The sequence below is a fragment of the Dreissena polymorpha genome, chromosome 1 (genome assembly GCF_020536995.1).
Source record: "Dreissena polymorpha isolate Duluth1 chromosome 1, UMN_Dpol_1.0, whole genome shotgun sequence".
Taxonomy (NCBI): domain Eukaryota; kingdom Metazoa; phylum Mollusca; class Bivalvia; order Myida; family Dreissenidae; genus Dreissena; species Dreissena polymorpha.
Genome location: NC_068355.1, coordinates 174,722,783 through 174,740,108, shown reverse-complemented (window position 1 = coordinate 174,740,108; position 17,326 = coordinate 174,722,783). Strand labels below are relative to the sequence as shown.

The 17,326-nt window shown below is 38.8% G+C and overlaps 1 protein-coding gene across 1 annotated transcript in view; it reads right to left on the bottom strand.

Moving 5' to 3' along the window:
- The window catches only part of LOC127861967 (inactive phospholipase C-like protein 2), a 138,205-nt gene that overhangs the window by 40,038 nt on the left and 80,841 nt on the right, over positions 1–17,326 (bottom strand). The window contains exons 8-10 of the mRNA XM_052400764.1: positions 16,296–16,389; positions 13,517–13,634; positions 12,174–12,259 (exon numbers count right to left, since the gene is read on the bottom strand). Of these exons, the coding sequence (XP_052256724.1) occupies positions 12,174–12,259; positions 13,517–13,634; positions 16,296–16,389 (298 nt within the window). The remainder of the gene's footprint in view (positions 1–12,173; positions 12,260–13,516; positions 13,635–16,295; positions 16,390–17,326) is intronic.

Genomic DNA, 17,326 nt, shown 5'->3' with positions numbered 1-17,326 from the left:
AGATAAGCTTGTGCAGTCATGGGCGTCAAGTGTTGTCACAGATAAGCTTGTGCAGTCATGGGCGTCATGTGTTGTCACAGATAAGCTTGTGCAGTCATGGGCATCAAGTGTTGTCACAGATAAGCTTGTGCAGTCATGGGCGTCAAGTGTTGTCAAAGATAAGCTTGTGCAGTCATGGGCATCAAGTGTTGTCACAGATAAGGTTGTGCAGTCATGGGCGTCAAGTGTTGTCACAGATAAGCTTGTGCAGTCATGGGCGTCAAGTGTTGTCACAGATAAACTTGTGCAGTCATGGACATCAAGTGTTGTCACAGATAAGCTTGTGCAGTCATGGGCGTCAAGTGTTGTCACAGATAAGCTTGTGCAGTCATGGGCGTCATGTGTTGTCACAGATAAGCTTGTGCAGTCATGGGCGTCAAGTGTTGTCACAGATAAGCTTGTGCAGTCATGGGCGTCAAGTGTTGTCACAGATAAGCTTGTGCAGTCATGGGTGTCAAGTGTTGTCACAGATAAGCTTTTGCAGTCATGGACATCAAGTGTTGTCACAGATAAGCTTGTGCAGCCATGGGCGTCAAGTGTTGTCACAGATAAGGTTGTGCAGTCATGGGAGTCAAGTGTTGTCACAGATAAGCTTGTGCGGTCATGGGCATCAAGTGTTATCACAGATAAGCTTGTGCAGTCATGGGCATCAAGTGTTGTCACAGATAAGCTTGTGCAGTCATGGGCATCAAGTGTTGTCACAGATAAGCTTGTGCAGTCATGGGCGTCAAGTGTTGTCACAGATCAGCTTGTGCAGTCATGGGAGTCAAGTGTTGTCACAGATCAGCTTGTGCAGTCATGGGAGTCAAGTGTTATCACAGATAAGCTTGTGCAGTCATGGGCGTCAAGTGTTATCACAGATAAGCTTGTGCAGTCATGGGAGTCAAGTGTTGTCACAGATCAGCTTGTGCAGTCATGGGAGTCAAGTGTTGTCACAGATAAGCTTGTGCAGTCATGGGCGTCAAGTGTTGTCACAGATAAGCTTGTGCAGTCATGGGCGTCAAGTGTTGTCACAGATAAGCTTGTGCAGTCATGGGCGTCAGGTGTTGTCAAATATAAGCTTGTGCAGTCATGGGCATCAAGTGTTGTCACAGATAAGGTTGTGCAGTCATGGGCATCAAGTGTTGTCACAGACAAGCTTGTGCAGTCATGGGCGTCAAGTGTTGTCACAGATAAGCTTGTGCAGTCATGGGCGTCAAGTGTTATCACAGATAAGCTTGTGCAGTCATGGGCATCAAGTGTTGTCAAAGATAAGCTTGTGCAGTCATGGGCGTCAAGTGTTGTCAAAGATAAGCTTGTGCAGTCATGGGCGTCAAGTGTTGTCACAGATAAGCTTGTGCAATCATGGGCGTCAAGTGTTGTCACAGATAAGGTTGTGCAGTCATGGGCATCAAGTGTTGTCACAGATAAGCTTGTGCAGTCATAGGCGTCAAGTGTTGTCACAGATAAGCTTGTGCAGTCATGGGCCTCAAGTGTTGTCAAAGATCAGCTTGTGCAGTCATGGGCATCAAGTGTTGTCACAGATAAGCTTGTGCAGTCATGGGCGTCAAGTGTTGTCACAGATAAGCTTGTGCAGTCATAGGCGTCAAGTGTTGTCACAGATAAGCTTGTGCAGTCATGGGCGTCAAGTGTTGTCACAGATAAGCTTGTGCAGTCATGGGCATCAAGTGTTGTCACAGATAAGCTTGTGCAGTCATGGGCATCAAGTGTTGTCACAGATAAGCTTGTGCAGTCATGGGCGTCAAGTGTTGTCACAGATCAGCTTGTGCAGTCATGGGCGTCAAGTGTTGTCACAGATAAGCTTGTGCAGTCATGGGCGTCAAGTGTTGTCACAGATCAGCTTGTGCAGTCATGGGCATCAAGTGTTGTCACAGATAAGCTTGTGCAGTCATGGGCGTCAAGTGTTATCACAGATAAGCTTGTGCAGTCATGGGCATCAAGTGTTGTCACAGATAAGCTTGTGCAGTCATTGGCATCAAGTGTTGTCACAGATAAGCTTGTGCAGTCATGGGCGTCAAGTGTTGTCACAGATCAGCTTGTGCAGTCATGGGAGTCAAGTGTTGTCACAGATCAGCTTGTGCAGTCATGGGAGTCAAGTGTTATCACAGATAAGCTTGTGCAGTCATGGGCGTCAAGTGTTATCACAGATAAGCTTGTGCAGTCATGGGAGTCAAGTGTTGTCACAGATCAGCTTGTGCAGTCATGGGAGTCAAGTGTTGTCACAGATAAGCTTGTGCAGTCATGGGCGTCAAGTGTTGTCACAGATAAGCTTGTGCAGTCATGGGCGTCAAGTGTTGTCACAGATAAGCTTGTGCAGTCATGGGCGTCAAGTGTTGTCAAAGATAAGCTTGTGCAGTCATGGGCATCAAGTGTTGTCACAGATAAGGTTGTGCAGTCATGGGCATCAAGTGTTGTCACAGACAAGCTTGTGCAGTCATGGGCGTCAAGTGTTGTCACAGATAAGCTTGTGCAGTCATGGGCGTCAAGTGTTATCACAGATAAGCTTGTGCAGTCATGGGCATCAAGTGTTGTCAAAGATAAGCTTGTGCAGTCATGGGCGTCAAGTGTTGTCAAAGATAAGCTTGTGCAGTCATGGGCGTCAAGTGTTGTCACAGATAAGCTTGTGCAATCATGGGCGTCAAGTGTTGTCACAGATAAGGTTGTGCAGTCATGGGCATCAAGTGTTGTCACAGATAAGCTTGTGCAGTCATAGGCGTCAAGTGTTGTCACAGATAAGCTTGTGCAGTCATGGGCCTCAAGTGTTGTCACAGATAAGCTTGTGCAGTCATGGGCATCAAGTGTTGTCACAGATAAGCTTGTGCAGTCATGGGCATCAAGTGTTGTCACAGATAAGCTTGTGCAGTCATGGGCGTCAAGTGTTGTCACAGATCATCTTGTGCAGTCATGGGCGTCAAGTGTTGTCACAGATAAGCTTGTGCAGTCATGGGCGTCAAGTGTTGTCACAGATCAGCTTGTGCAGTCATGGGCATCAAGTGTTGTCACAGATAAGCTTGTGCAGTCATGGGCGTCAAGTGTTGTCACAGATAAGCTTGTGCAGTCATGGGCATCAAGTGTTGTCACAGATAAGCTTGTGCAGTCATGGGCGTCAAGTGTTGTCACAGATAAGCTTGTGCAGTCATGGGCATCAAGTGTTGTCACAGATAAGCTTGTGCAGTCATGGGCATCAAGTGTTGTCACAGATAAGCTTGTGCAGTCATGGGCATCAAGTGTTGTCACAGATAAGATTGTGCAGCCATGGGCGTCAAGTGTTGTCACAGATAAGTTTGTGCAGTCATGGGCGTCAAGTGTTGTCACAGATAAGCTTGTGCAGTCATGGGCATCAAGTGTTGTCACAGATAAGCTTGTGCAGTCCGCACAGGCTAATCAGGGACAACACTTTCAGCTGGTATGGAGTTTTTCGTTTAAGGTCCTTTTGAAGCAAAAATCCAGCTAAGGTTGAAAGTGTCGTTCCTGTATAGCCTCTAAGCCGACTGCACAGGCTTATCTGGGACAGCCCAGTTCCTGTATAGCCTCTAAGTGGACTGCACAGGCTTATCTGGGACAGCCCAGTTCCTGTATAGCCTCTAAGCGGACTGCACAGGCTTATCTGGGACAGCCCAGTATTCCCAGAATGAGGCTTATACTGAGGAGTTTCTCCTGAAAATGTCATCTTTGTCTCCTGCGGCTTATTCATCTAAGAGAAACCTGCCATACAACCCTTATCAAAACCAATGGTGAATTATACAGATTGTAGTAAAATATAAACACCAGAATAATATCTATCGTTCTTGTTGTTCAGCACACGTTTTGTTATTAAAAAAAGTTCAAGGCAATAATCAAGCTACATGTTATAATATAAGTTGTAGTTTTCCTTTTTCCATTTTAGTTTGTTGCTTTTATTTGCGGTAGTTCAAAAGTGCTATGATTAACCAAACAAAATAGGACGTTTATTCACGTAAGTCAGTGATTGTCCATTTGTCAAATATATACATTAACAAAATTAATGTAATAAGAATATAATATAGAATGAACAAATTTTTAACGCATATTTTGACAAAACAGTAAATAAAAATGAGCGATTTTGACCCATATATTTGACCTTTAACCTTGAAGGATGACCTTGACCTTTCACCACTCAAAATGTGCAGCTCCATAAGATACATATGCATGCCAAATATCAAGTTGCTATCTTCAAATATTGCAAAAGTTATTGCAAATGTTAAAGTTGGCGCAAACCAACCAACCAACAGACAGGGCAAAAACAATATGTCCCCCACTACTATAGTGGGGGACATAAAAATCAAATTATGTATTGTACATGTTGTGAAAGAGTACATTTATGAAACATTTAAATAGTAGATACTGATATATCATAATCATTTGGTATCTTCCATCCACTATAATTCTTTGTATAATAAAAAGACAATGCTTTTACTGCTTTAAAGCCTGTTAGAAATGTGTGGTTATTTCGTTAAAGCATACACCATTTAGATTATATTTGATAATAGCATTTTATGTTAAAGAACATTTTAAAATAGTCAATTTTACAGCTTTCAAAATGTGTGTAGCAATCGAGGCAGTACACCAAACTATGCAGGAAGCTGCCTTTCATTGATGACAACACACAATTGTTTACATTCTTATTTTCATCTCAATTATAATTAATGAAAATAAACAAACAAACCACAAAACACCATATAGGCAGCATAGGAAGCAATCAGAATCACAGGCTACAGTAAGATTAGGTAGATTGAGAACATTTGTCTATTAACACATCAGTTGATGAATTGTGTTTTTAATTATATACAATAATCATGAACTCGACAGATAAATAAACATTGGAAAGAGGAAGTACCTCTTACGCTCGTTAATCATAAAATCATTTTGATTCATATAAAAATGAAACTATTTTACTAACCTTTCACTGGCTATGCATGTTTTGCTTGTAAATGATTATAAGGGATGAGCAACTCCATAGAGATAAGATGCATTCCAAACAGGTTTAAGAGCTAACTTACACACTTTTTACTGTAAGGTCCAAAGTTTGATTGCCTCTGTGCCACAAGGGCCAGTCAAAACAAGAGCGCCATGATGGCCCTGAATCGCTCACCTGCCTAACCTTGCTACATCAACTTAAATTCTGTCAGACCCATATACAATCCCAAGCCAGATTTCATCAATTAATACATTCTGACAAAATTTCATTAAGATGTGATGAAAACTGTGACCTCTTTCATCTACACAAGGTTTTACTAGAATTGGCCCAGTGACCTAATTTTTACCCCAGATGACCCATATACGATCCAAAATCAGATATTATCAAGATAAACATTCTGACCACATTTCATTAACATCAGATGAAAACTATGACCTCTATTGTCTACACAAGGTTTTTCTATGAGTTGACTTAGTGACCTAGTTTTTGACCACAGATGACCCAAATACAACCAACCCAGATTTTATTAAGATTAACATTCTGGCAATATTTTATTAAGTTTGGATGAAAACTGTGACCTCTACTGTCTACACAAGTTTTTTTTAAACTTTGACCTAGAGACCTTGTTTTTGACCCTAAATGACCCAAATTCGATCCCAACCCAGATTTTAACAAGACAAATATTCTGATAATATTTCATTAAGATCTGATGAAAACTGGGACCTCTATTGTTAACACAAGGTTTTTCTATTATCTGACCTTGTGACCTAGTTTTTGACCCCAGATGACCCAAATACAATCCCAACCCAGATTTTATCAAGATTAACATTCTGACCAAATTTCATAAAGATTGGATGAAAACTATGACCTCTATTGTCTACACAAGGTTTTTCTATTATTTGACCTAGTGACCTAGTTTTTGACCCCAGATGACCCAAATACAATCCCAACCCAGATTTCACCAAGATAAACAATCTTACCAAATTTTATAAAGATTGGATGAAAACTGTGACCTCTATTGTCTACACAATGTTTTTCTAATATTTTACCTAGTGACCTAGTTTTTGACCTCAGATGACCTAAATACAATCCCAACCCAGATTTCATAAAGGTAAACATTCTGACCAATTTTCATAAAGATTGGATGAAAACTGTGACTTCTATTGTCTACACAAGGTTTTTCTATTATTTGACCTAAAGACCTAGTTTATTTACCCCAGATGACCCAAATACAATCCCAACCCATATTTCATCAAGATTAACATTCTGACCAAATTTCATAAAGATTGGATGAAAACTGTGACCTCTATTGTCTACACAAGGTTTTTCTATTATTTGACCTAGTGACCTAGTTTTTGACCCCAGATGACCCAAATACAATACCAACCCAGATTTCATCAAGATAAACATTCTGACCAAATTTCATAAAGATTGGATGAAAACTGTGACCTCAACTGTCTACACAAACAAATTGTTGACGGACGCACGCACGGACGCACAATGGATGCCGGACATCACACAGTCACATAAGCTCACCATGTCACTTAGTGACAGGTGAGCTAAAAATGAAACAAGAGCACCGCCTTGCGGGTGCAGACCGCTCATCTATTTTCTTTTTAAAGGTGAAGGGACTCTCATTTTCAATCACAAAGGAGGGAGGGGTGGAGTGAAGAGCGGTGCATTGTGTGGGGGTGTGGACATTTATTTCATTATCTTCCAAATATGCGTAAAAAAGGGGAAAAAAATCGGGGGTGGGGGGGGGTGGGGGTGGGTGGGTGGGGGGTGGGTGGGGGGGGGGGGATTCTTGGGTGCGATGGTTGGACGGTATCTCAAACATAAAATAATAAAAATAAATATTTGTGTTTTTTAACCGTTTCAAAAAAAAAAATTGGGGGGGGGGGGGGTGAGGTGGGGGCAGGGGTTCTGAAATATTTTAAGAGTCTACTTGTCCACGGACAAGCTGGACCCACAAATTCACTTGTCCGTACCAAAGAAGTACTTGTCCGTACTTTTAAGATAGGTAAAGAAAAGATCATTACTAATTAAGCAAATGATACAAACATACTTTATCTGCTAATAAAGGAAACTCCTTACAAAGTTTACATTTACACACACCGGCAACGTTTTCAAGCCAAGGGGAATCATTTAGCCAAGAGTTTACAAATTCTCGTTTCCGCTTGGCGTCATAGGCTTTATCATATTCATACTTGTTTTTTCTCGTCTTCTCCAACGCCGAACTGATTTTATCATTGGTCTGATTTGCGTCATGGCTTGACGTTGAAGTCATTTTATTTAAAAAAAACATATAACTCGCTGTATGTTGGTAGAACATGTATGAGGCCATTTGCAATTTACAAAAAATGTTATCTGATGCGTGATTGGCTGTTGCTATAGACATGTGCGCTGGTTTCTCTACTGAAAATGTTATCTTATGCGTGATTGACTGTTGCTAAATACGCGTGGACTGGTTAACTACATTAAATAATTATTATCGAAAAATTACCTACCTTGCAGTTGAAAACGTGTGCCAGTCCGCAGATTAATCGTTAGCTATTTATATTAACTTTTGTTTTTGATTTTCGGAAAATGGAGTAGTTACGTTCTCAAAAAATGTTTACCACGGAAATTTTACTTGTGACCGGACGAGCCAGCTTTGAAAAACAGCTTGTCCGGAAGGAGAAATTGACGACTCGGACAACTCGGACACCTTATTTCAGAACCCCTTGGGGGGGGGGGGGGGGGGTATAGTGTGAGGGTGTGGTGGTAATTTGTGAGATGATCTTAAAAAAAATAAAAAAAAATTAGGGAGGGGGGGATTCGGGTGGGGGGAGGGGGGGGTGGGGGGGATTCTTGGGTGCGATGGTTGGACGGTATTTCAAACATAAAATAATCAAAATAAATAGTTTTGTTTTTTAACCGCGAAATTTAATAATTTGACCTTGAGAGTCAAGGTCATTCAAAGGTCAAGGCAAAATTCAACTTGCCAGGTACAGTAACCTCATGATAGCATGAAAGTATTTGAAGTTTGAAAGCAATAGCCTTGATACTTAAGAAGTAAAGTGGATCGAAACACAAAATTTAACCATATATTCAAAGTTACTAAGTCAAAAAAGGGCCATAATTCCGTAAAAATGACATCCAGAGTTATGCAACTTGTCCTTTTACTGTACCCTTATGATAGTTTGCGAGTGTTCCAAGTATGAAAGCAATATCTATGATACTTTAGGGGTAAAGTGGACCAAAACACAAAACTTAACCAAACTTTCAATTTTCTAAGTATAAAGGGCCCATAATTCCGTCCAAATGCCAGTCAGAGTTACATAACTTTGCCTGCACAGTCCCCTTACGATAGTTAGTAAGTGTTGCAAGTATGAAAGCAATAGCTTTGATACTTAAGGAATAAAATGGACCTAAACACAAAACTTAACCAAAATTTTCAATTTTCTAAGTATAAAAAGGGCACATAATTCTGTCAAAATGCACGCCAGAGTTATCTAACTTTGCCTGCCCAGTCCCCTCATGATAGTAAGTAAGTGTACCAAGTTTGAATGCAATAGCATTGATACTTTCTGAAAAAAGTGGACCTAAACGCAAAACTTAACCAAAATTTTCAATTTTCTAAGTATAAAAAGGGCACATAATTCAGTCAAAATGCACGCCAGAGTTATCTAACTTTGCCTGCCCAGTCCCCTCATGATAGTAAGTAAGTGTACCAAGTTTGAATGCAATAGCATTGATACTTTCTGAGAAAAGTGGACCTAAACGCAAAACTTAACCGGACGCCGACGCCAAGGTGATGACAATAGCTCATTTTTTTTTTTCAAAAAATAGATGAGCTAAAAAATAAAAAATAGTATATGTAAGAAAACGGAAAAGGGCACCAACGCAATCCTACTACCGGACATGAATTCCAAGGCACTGCTACACAATTCATATGTTTATCACCAAAAACTCTGCACAGATTTACAGCAAAATAAATTATCTCTCAAACGGTACCTGTGTCATTCCATTCGACGCAGTATTAAACTGTCCACATGACCTAAAACACGAGAAATTGTCCAAAATTCAGTTTTTGGTGATAAACATATGAATTGCGTAGCAGTGATTTGTTACAGACAATTATTTTCAAGGGAAGTAATTTATATAATCATAAATCTCATATATAACCCAAATGATAGATTTTTCAAAGTCTGCCATGGTCATAATTGACTGTGAGGGAAGTAATAACCTTTAAAAGGAGATGATTTCTATACCTGCCAAATGATAAATAGAAATTTTATTTCAATGCAGTGCAGTAGGACAAACACATCTCTTGTTAAAATATAATTATGTTAAAACTTTACTAAAATTGTGAGAAACAATCACATTTAATTGTATTACAATAATTAACTTAAGAGTAGTTATTGAATCATTTAGTCAACTCACCATTAAACTTGTTACCTTTAATTTATATTTTTGTTGCTATTAATGTTTCATAACAGTGAATTGTGCCCTGTTTCACATTGGCTGATGACTTCATGTATAATACAACTGTTGAACGGTAGGGACAAGTCATCATGTTACTAAAACAACAGAATTTCTGATAACTACCCAAGGTCTTCACTGCTGCTATTACATGCACATGTATCATTTCTGATATCTTTCCTCTCCGGAATCAAACAATCATTTGTTCACGCAAACAATGGAATTGGCACTCAATGGAATGTCAGTAGGCATTCATGTTTCCAAAACTGAGGAATATGAATCAATAAGCACATCAAAAGAACACAACATGTCTATAAATATGCACATCTCTCTTATTTACTTTCACCATATATGAGGCTAGCTTTCTACTTGTATTGTATTTTGTTGTTTAATAGAAGTTTCTAATTAGTGCAAATCCAGTTTAGACAGAAAGTGTCTCCCTTTATTAGCCTGTGCAGTCCACACGCTTATCTGGGAAGACACTTAATGCAAGTGCAGTCCACACGCTTATCTGGGAAGACACTTAATGCAAGTGCAGTCCACACCCTTATCTGGGAAGACACTTAATGCAAGTGCAGTCCACACCCTTATCTGGGAAGACATTTAATGCAAGTGCAGTCCACACCCTTATCTGGGAAGACACTTAATGCAAGTGAAGTCTACACCCTTATCTGGGAAGACACTTAATGCAAGTGCAGTCCACACCCTTATCTGGGAAGACACTTAATGCAAGTGCAGTCCACACCCTTATCTGGGAAGACACTTAATGCAAGTGCAGTCCACACCCTTATCTGGGAAGACACTTAATGCAAGTGAAGTCTACACGCTTATCTGGGAAGACACTTAATGCAAGTGCATTAAAGCCTGTTTTCCCAGAGCAAGGCTCATATGTGTCTTGTTCTGAGAAAACTGGGCTTAATGCATGTGCCTAAAGTGTCGTCCCAGATTAGCCTGTGCAGTCCACACAGGCTAATCAGGGACAACACTCCGCTTTTATGGTATTTTAAGTTTGAAGGAAGTCCCTTCTTACCGAAAATCAAGTTTAAGCGAAAAGTGTCGTCCCTGATTAGCCTGTGTGGACTGCACAGGCTAATCTGGGACGACACTTTAAGCACATGAATTAAGCCCAGTTTTATCAGAACAAGACACATATTATAACAGTGCATCTCACCCCTCCCTCACAAGTGTAAAAGCATAACAAAACATCAACCATCATATTTCTACGTTAGGAAATGTTCAAGACAAAGATATTTTGGGAATTAAAATATACACTGGAGGAAACAAAACAGTCAACTGTCATAAATAGAAGAATTGGAATTGTTTCCTGATGAACATAACCTTAATTTGTCAAGGAAACGTTAGATTTCCTGTGGGCTGGAGCTGATGATAATATAAGAGACTGACATGTTTAGTTGGCAAGGAAACCATGAAAAAAAGGCCATTTTTTGTATCTCAATGAAAACAAGCGCAAATATTGAAACTGTATTAAAGCTGCATTTTCATGTTGCAGGTCAGGGCTCATGTCAAGTTTGGAAAAAACTTGCAGAAAGAAAGGATGATGGGTAATAATTTTCAATTATGTTCATTAAACAATCATTGAATAGTCAATCAACAGTAAATGTAAAATTTGCTATTTAATTCAAATCATTTATTTCTGGAACTGATTCAAGTGTTAGCATTATTGAAGAATTTTAGAAGACAATCTTGCAATTTTTGTGTATGACAAATACTCATTTTTTAGCTTGGACTAAAACCTGTTCTGAATAATTGTGGTAAATGAACACCAATTGACAATTTTTGCGCAATATCTTGATTAGAAGAAAACTGCTTACAACAAATTAATAATGTTAGCTATGACGACCATCTTGTGCAGTGAAGTTTAACCATGTACAACTGAAAATCAAAATGTGCATACTGTTCATAGTTACCCCCCTTGTTTCAAAGTCAAACTATTTTTAGTTGACCTTGAAGATATTATGTAATTCTTGTGTGCGACACACCATCCAATGATGGTGAACAAATGTGCCAAATAATTTTAAAATCCACAATTAATGACATAGTTATGGCCCGGACAAGCTCATTTATGGCCGTTTTTGACCTTTGAACTCAAATTGTGACCTTGACCTGGGAGATATGGACTTAATTCTTTCACGCGACACACCATCCAATGATGGTGAACAAAAGTGCCAAATGATTTTAAAATCTCACAATGAACGACAATGTTATGGCCCGGACAAGCTTGTTCCACCCGCCAGCCCGCATTCGCCAATCTAGAAAACCAGTTTTTTCCTTCGGAAAACCTGGTTTATGATGTAAGGTGATAAGAGTGTGCTGAATGTTACATAGAAGTATCACTGTATTTTAGTACGTTGTATTGATGTTTACAAAACAGTTAATTTGTACATTGGCAAGACTTGACATTATCCATTAAATTACTGTTCATGAGGTAAAATAAGCAGTAACAGCCACAATCTTAGCCATGGCCCCGAACTAGTTTTGATGAAGAGGTTCACAATAAACCTTGACCCAGACTGCAAATGAGCAATAAGCGGGTTTGAAGTCTTTTTGATCTGCCTGTTAAACTTCAAAATAATAACCATCCGTAATAAATGTTTAATCTGTAAATGAACTCTGATGAAGTCTTTGAACAAGTTCCTGTTTGTTGCACTGGCGTCGCAATAAAGGTGAAGATGAAGATGGCTAAAGTGTTAACTGTCAACATTGACTAACTCACATTCAATGCATCGACATCCCTTCTTGAGAGCCCGGATATAGGCATCCACACTGGAGGGGCCTTTTAACTGATCCTCCAACAAGTACCTGCAATGGAAAACATACAATATAAGATATAAATATGTGTCTTGTTCTAAGAAAACTGGGCTAAATGCAGTCCGCACAGGCTAATCAGGGATGACACTTTCCACTTTTATGGTATTTTTATTTTCAAGGAAGTCCCTCCTTACCGAAAATCAAGTTTAGGCGAAAAGTGTCGTCCCTGATTAGCCTGTACAGACTGCACAGGCTTATCTGGGATGACACTTTACGCACATGCATTAAGTTTTCTAAGAACGCGGCTCATATAATAGGCTTATGAGTGGGGTATAGTAAATATTGCACCATCAGAAGAGTGATGTCAACGGAGGCCAAATTTACACTTTACATTATAGCCAGCTTGCCATATATTATTTGTTTAACATTGTGGCCATTTACAATTATGCAGTGAAATGACAATTAAAACAGGAAAACAAAGTGAGATATTACAAACTTTACAGTCAGTGTAAAAGAAGTACACTATTCATGTAACTGGTACATGGATTTAAACAGAGGTTAACTTCCAGGTAAATATTTGAGTTCATAAAATATATTGATGTATCAAATTATTTAAGTCGAATAGTAGCAACCAACTGATGTGTTATGTGAACTAGCAATATTGAGGCAGCATAATACTAATGTATTAAAGAATTTAAACCAGTAATAACATGGCAACAAATATATATTTCATATCAACTGGCAATAAACTAGAATTTGTTACAGTAATGACAAATACCCCCATAATATGAAGCAAGTTGCAACAATTAGACACTGGACCCAGGGGCGTAACCAGTTTTCACCCCACAGTGTGTTGTTTGAACAAAGTTTGTAGATTACTACAATACAATGTAACAAACAAAACATACAATCTTAAGAGGCTTGTGGTTTCAGAGGAAAATACTTGTGTAAGTTGTTTTGCTATACAAGATTATTGTAGTAATTTGTATTGTAGGATACAATTTGTATATGCAGAACTATATATTGTAAGAAGCTATGCCTTTAATTTTTAATGTTGTATGTTTGCAAGCTAGAGTTAGAGAACCCCTGCGGTAAAGATTTTGTCTTCAGACAGCCAAAGAGACATCCAATTGAATTCCAATATACCTTCCGTCCCTTCACTAAAGCTGGGTGCAAACAGAGGTCAATATGAGTTATATGTGAACAAGCAATCAAATAGCGACCAACTTAATTTTATGTGAACTAGCAATAACAGTAGCAGTTCACAATATCTAAAGTTTAAACTAACAATAAAGATAGCAAACTTACGTATTATGTGAACTAGCAATAAAATAGTGGCTTAGAGGCTGGTTCATGTCCTGACAGACCGTGTGGTGCTCAGGCTCAAATATATCACACTCCTCTGACAACAGGTAATATGTGAATCCTGAAAAACAACAAGCAAACAGGACCTACAAACATATACTGAGCTTGACATGGAACAAAATATCTAGGGTTGAATGTGGCATTACACAGACATATGCTCTAGAGAACAGAACCAAATATCTAGGGTGAATGTGGCATGGTGCATTTGCCCTAAAGAACAGCACACAATATACACTGCAACTCCAATATCTAATGCGCAAATATTGTTGAGATAGGTCAGTATTGACTTGTGACATTTACAGTTATAATTGTATGCACCTTCATGTATGGACTGGTGTGTTTCGGCAGTTCAAAGCAAATTCAATTGAGAATGGTAACACCCGAAACGACCTGTGGTGTTTGGCAAGTGGGGTTACTGTTTATTGCAGTACACAAGTGTGAAAGTGATGTAAAATGAAAGCAAACAATCTGGACAAAACTGGATTATGAATGTCGGATAATACAGATAATTAAAGAGGGTGAAAAAAGGTTGAAATACTAGCTTGAAACGGATGTTTATCTCAGCAAATTTCTCAGATTAAAATATGTCATTTGGGGATTATGGTAGTCAGATAATTGGCAGCCATAACCGATTCGCGATATATTGGACAGCGCGATATAACGGACCGTGATATATTTGACAACGCGATATAATGGACCATGATATATTGGACATTCGATATAACAGACCGTGATATATTGGACAACGCGATATAACGGACCATGATATATTGGACAACGCAATATAACCGACCGTGATATATTGGACAACGCGATATAACGGACCGTGATATTTTGGACAACGCGATATAACGGACGGTGATATATTGGACAACGCGATATAATGGACCGTGATATATTGGAGTTGCAGTGTATAGGGTGTTGAGTGTGACTTTGTTAATACATAAGCTCTAGGGGACAGACCAAAATATAGGGGTTTGAATGTGACATTGTTAACACATTTGCTCACAGGGACTGAAAACAATATCGAAGGTTTAATGTTGCATTGTACATATGATATGCCCTTAAGAATAGCACACAATATAGCGGGTTGAATGTTACTTTGAATAGAAATATGCTCCAGGGGACTGAACACAATATAGGGGTGTGAACATGACTTTGTATAGAAATAAGATCTAGGGAAATTAACACAATATTTAGGGTGTGACATTGGGTAAAAACCTTCAATTGTATACATTGATAATTTACTGTGAAAAAACGTTATCACTTAATAACAAGACTATCAGTGAAACTGATGGATGCTCCCCCTTGATGCGCTTTGTCAATCTATGTGTTAATAACCACCTAAAAAAATCTTTTATTAGCCTCTTTGACCTTGACCCCAGTGACCTCAAACCTCATCAAAAGGTAGAGGCCCATGCAAGGTACCTACATGCCTAATATGAAAGAGATCGGTAAAGTATTGAATGTGCTATGAGAAACTGTTACAAATGCGTGACGGAAAATATATTAATAGCCTAGGTGACCTTGAGCCCAGTGACCTCAAACCACATCAAAAGGTAGAGGTCCATCCAACGAACCTACATGGCAAATATGTAAGAGATCGGTAAAGTATTGAAGGCCCAATGAGAAACTGTACGAAAAGCGTGATGGAAATTCTATTATTAGCCTTGGTGACCTTGAGCACAGTGACCTCAAACCTCATCAAAAGGTAGAGGTCCATGGAAGGTACCTACATGCCAAATATGAAAGAGATCGGTAAAGTAACAAAAGCATGACAGAAAATCTATTATTAGTCTCGGTGAACTTAACCTTGACCCCAGTGACCTCAAACCTCATCAAAAGGTAGAGGTCCATTCAAGGTACCTACATGCCAAATATGAAATAGATCGGTAAAGTATTGAAGGTGCTATGAGAAACTGTAACAAAAGCATGACTGAAAAATCTATTATTAGCCTCACTGCCCTTGACCCCAGTGACCTCAAACCTCATCAAAAGGTAGAGGTCCATGCAAGGTACCTACATGCCAAATATGAAAGAGATCGGTAAAGTATTGAAGTTGCTATGAGAAACTGTAACAAAAGTGTAACGGAAAAATCTATTATTAGCCTCAGTGACCTTGACCACAGTGACCTCAAACCTCATCAAAAGGTAGAGGTCCATGCAAGGTACCTACATGCTAAATATGAAAGAGATGGGTAAAGTATTGAGGGTGCTATGAGAACCTGTAACAAAAGTGTGACGGAAAAATCTATTATTAGCATCAGTGACCTTGACCCCTGTGACTCGTTCAGAGTTGTAATGATCACAGTAGCCATACAAATAATAACTTCTGACTTATGCAAATAGACGAGAGAATGTTTAGTTCTGAGAGATGTGTAAATGATGTCAAACAAATGAAAATCTATGTCTAAAATCAAAGCCCCACTAAAGGTGCCATGTTGTGTTGCTGGTTTATTTCCCAATTAAGAAAAGTCAGTATGCCAGGAAAAAACAGAAACCTTTAATTAAAAATCATGAAATACAAGGGCTGCTAGCTGTATCAAGATAGTTTATCTAAGATCATCTAAGGTGTTCACAATGGCAGCTATGGTTCTTTGCTCAGTTTGACATACATGGCATTTCTGGATAACATTCCAGGAGAAACCAGGTTTGTACAACCAAGAGATGTGTCTTAACACAGGCCACTTAAAGGTGGATTCATTGGAGAGTTGGTGATTACCATCAATGCCAAGGTGTCCTTTTCGCGTCCCTTCCTTTGATGGTTCAAATTTATTAATGACCTCTAAGCACTTTTCTTTGGTTATTCGTTGCATCTGTAAATAGAAGCAGAAGTTATATTTGCACCTATAGTAATTCATGTCTCTATTTTATCTCCAAGCATCATCAATAGAATTGCAGACCAAAACTAGAGCTGTCTTAAGGCAGGTCACTCTACTATGCTTTGATAGCACAACTCATGTTTTCTAATATTCACAAAATGTATTGACCCTAAGGACATATTTAAGGAGGAATATCTGCAGTAGCAATACAGTATATTTTAACGAAAAGATTGGGACCATGCCAAGAAATTAGATTGCTAAATGGTTACCATGAGATGTTTCAATGGAATATCTGTGAAATTTACAGAGATAGTACTTCTGCAAAAGGGAGCATATTCTTGCCAAAAAAATTCATAGTTATAGATCTTGATCAGTGAACGTTCAAAAAGACACTTAATTAAATTAATTATCAAAATCAACCAATATTTGGTTCAATATTTTGAAAAGTTACATGTAACACATAAAAAATAATGATCATTATAGCTAAATTTCAACACTACATGTGGTCTGGTAACATTTATTTAACGAGATACAAAATGCTGGTTTTTTTTTTTTTGCAACAATATATTTCATGTTAATCCCCCCCCCCCCCCTTATATCCGAACATTAACCCTTTCCCACGCAGAAGAAAAATGAAAATGGCTATGTGTAAACAGCATAAAACCAGAAGAGCCTGCAAGTAACAAAGGGTTGGAAATGAAGCCTTTTAAACTTGAATCTAGTAAGAAAGGTCTTTAATTAAATTAAACTTTCTGAAGGACTACAAATGTGTAAATATATGTATCTAAGTGGTGAAGGGTTAACTAGCGAACGCAAGACTGGCTTCGGGCAAGGTCGGAAGAACAACGTATTCATGAGAACTTTGTCGTGCTTCCGAAGCTGCCCACAGCCAATGTCGCATTTGCTTGTAAATGTTCACATATCATAGCTG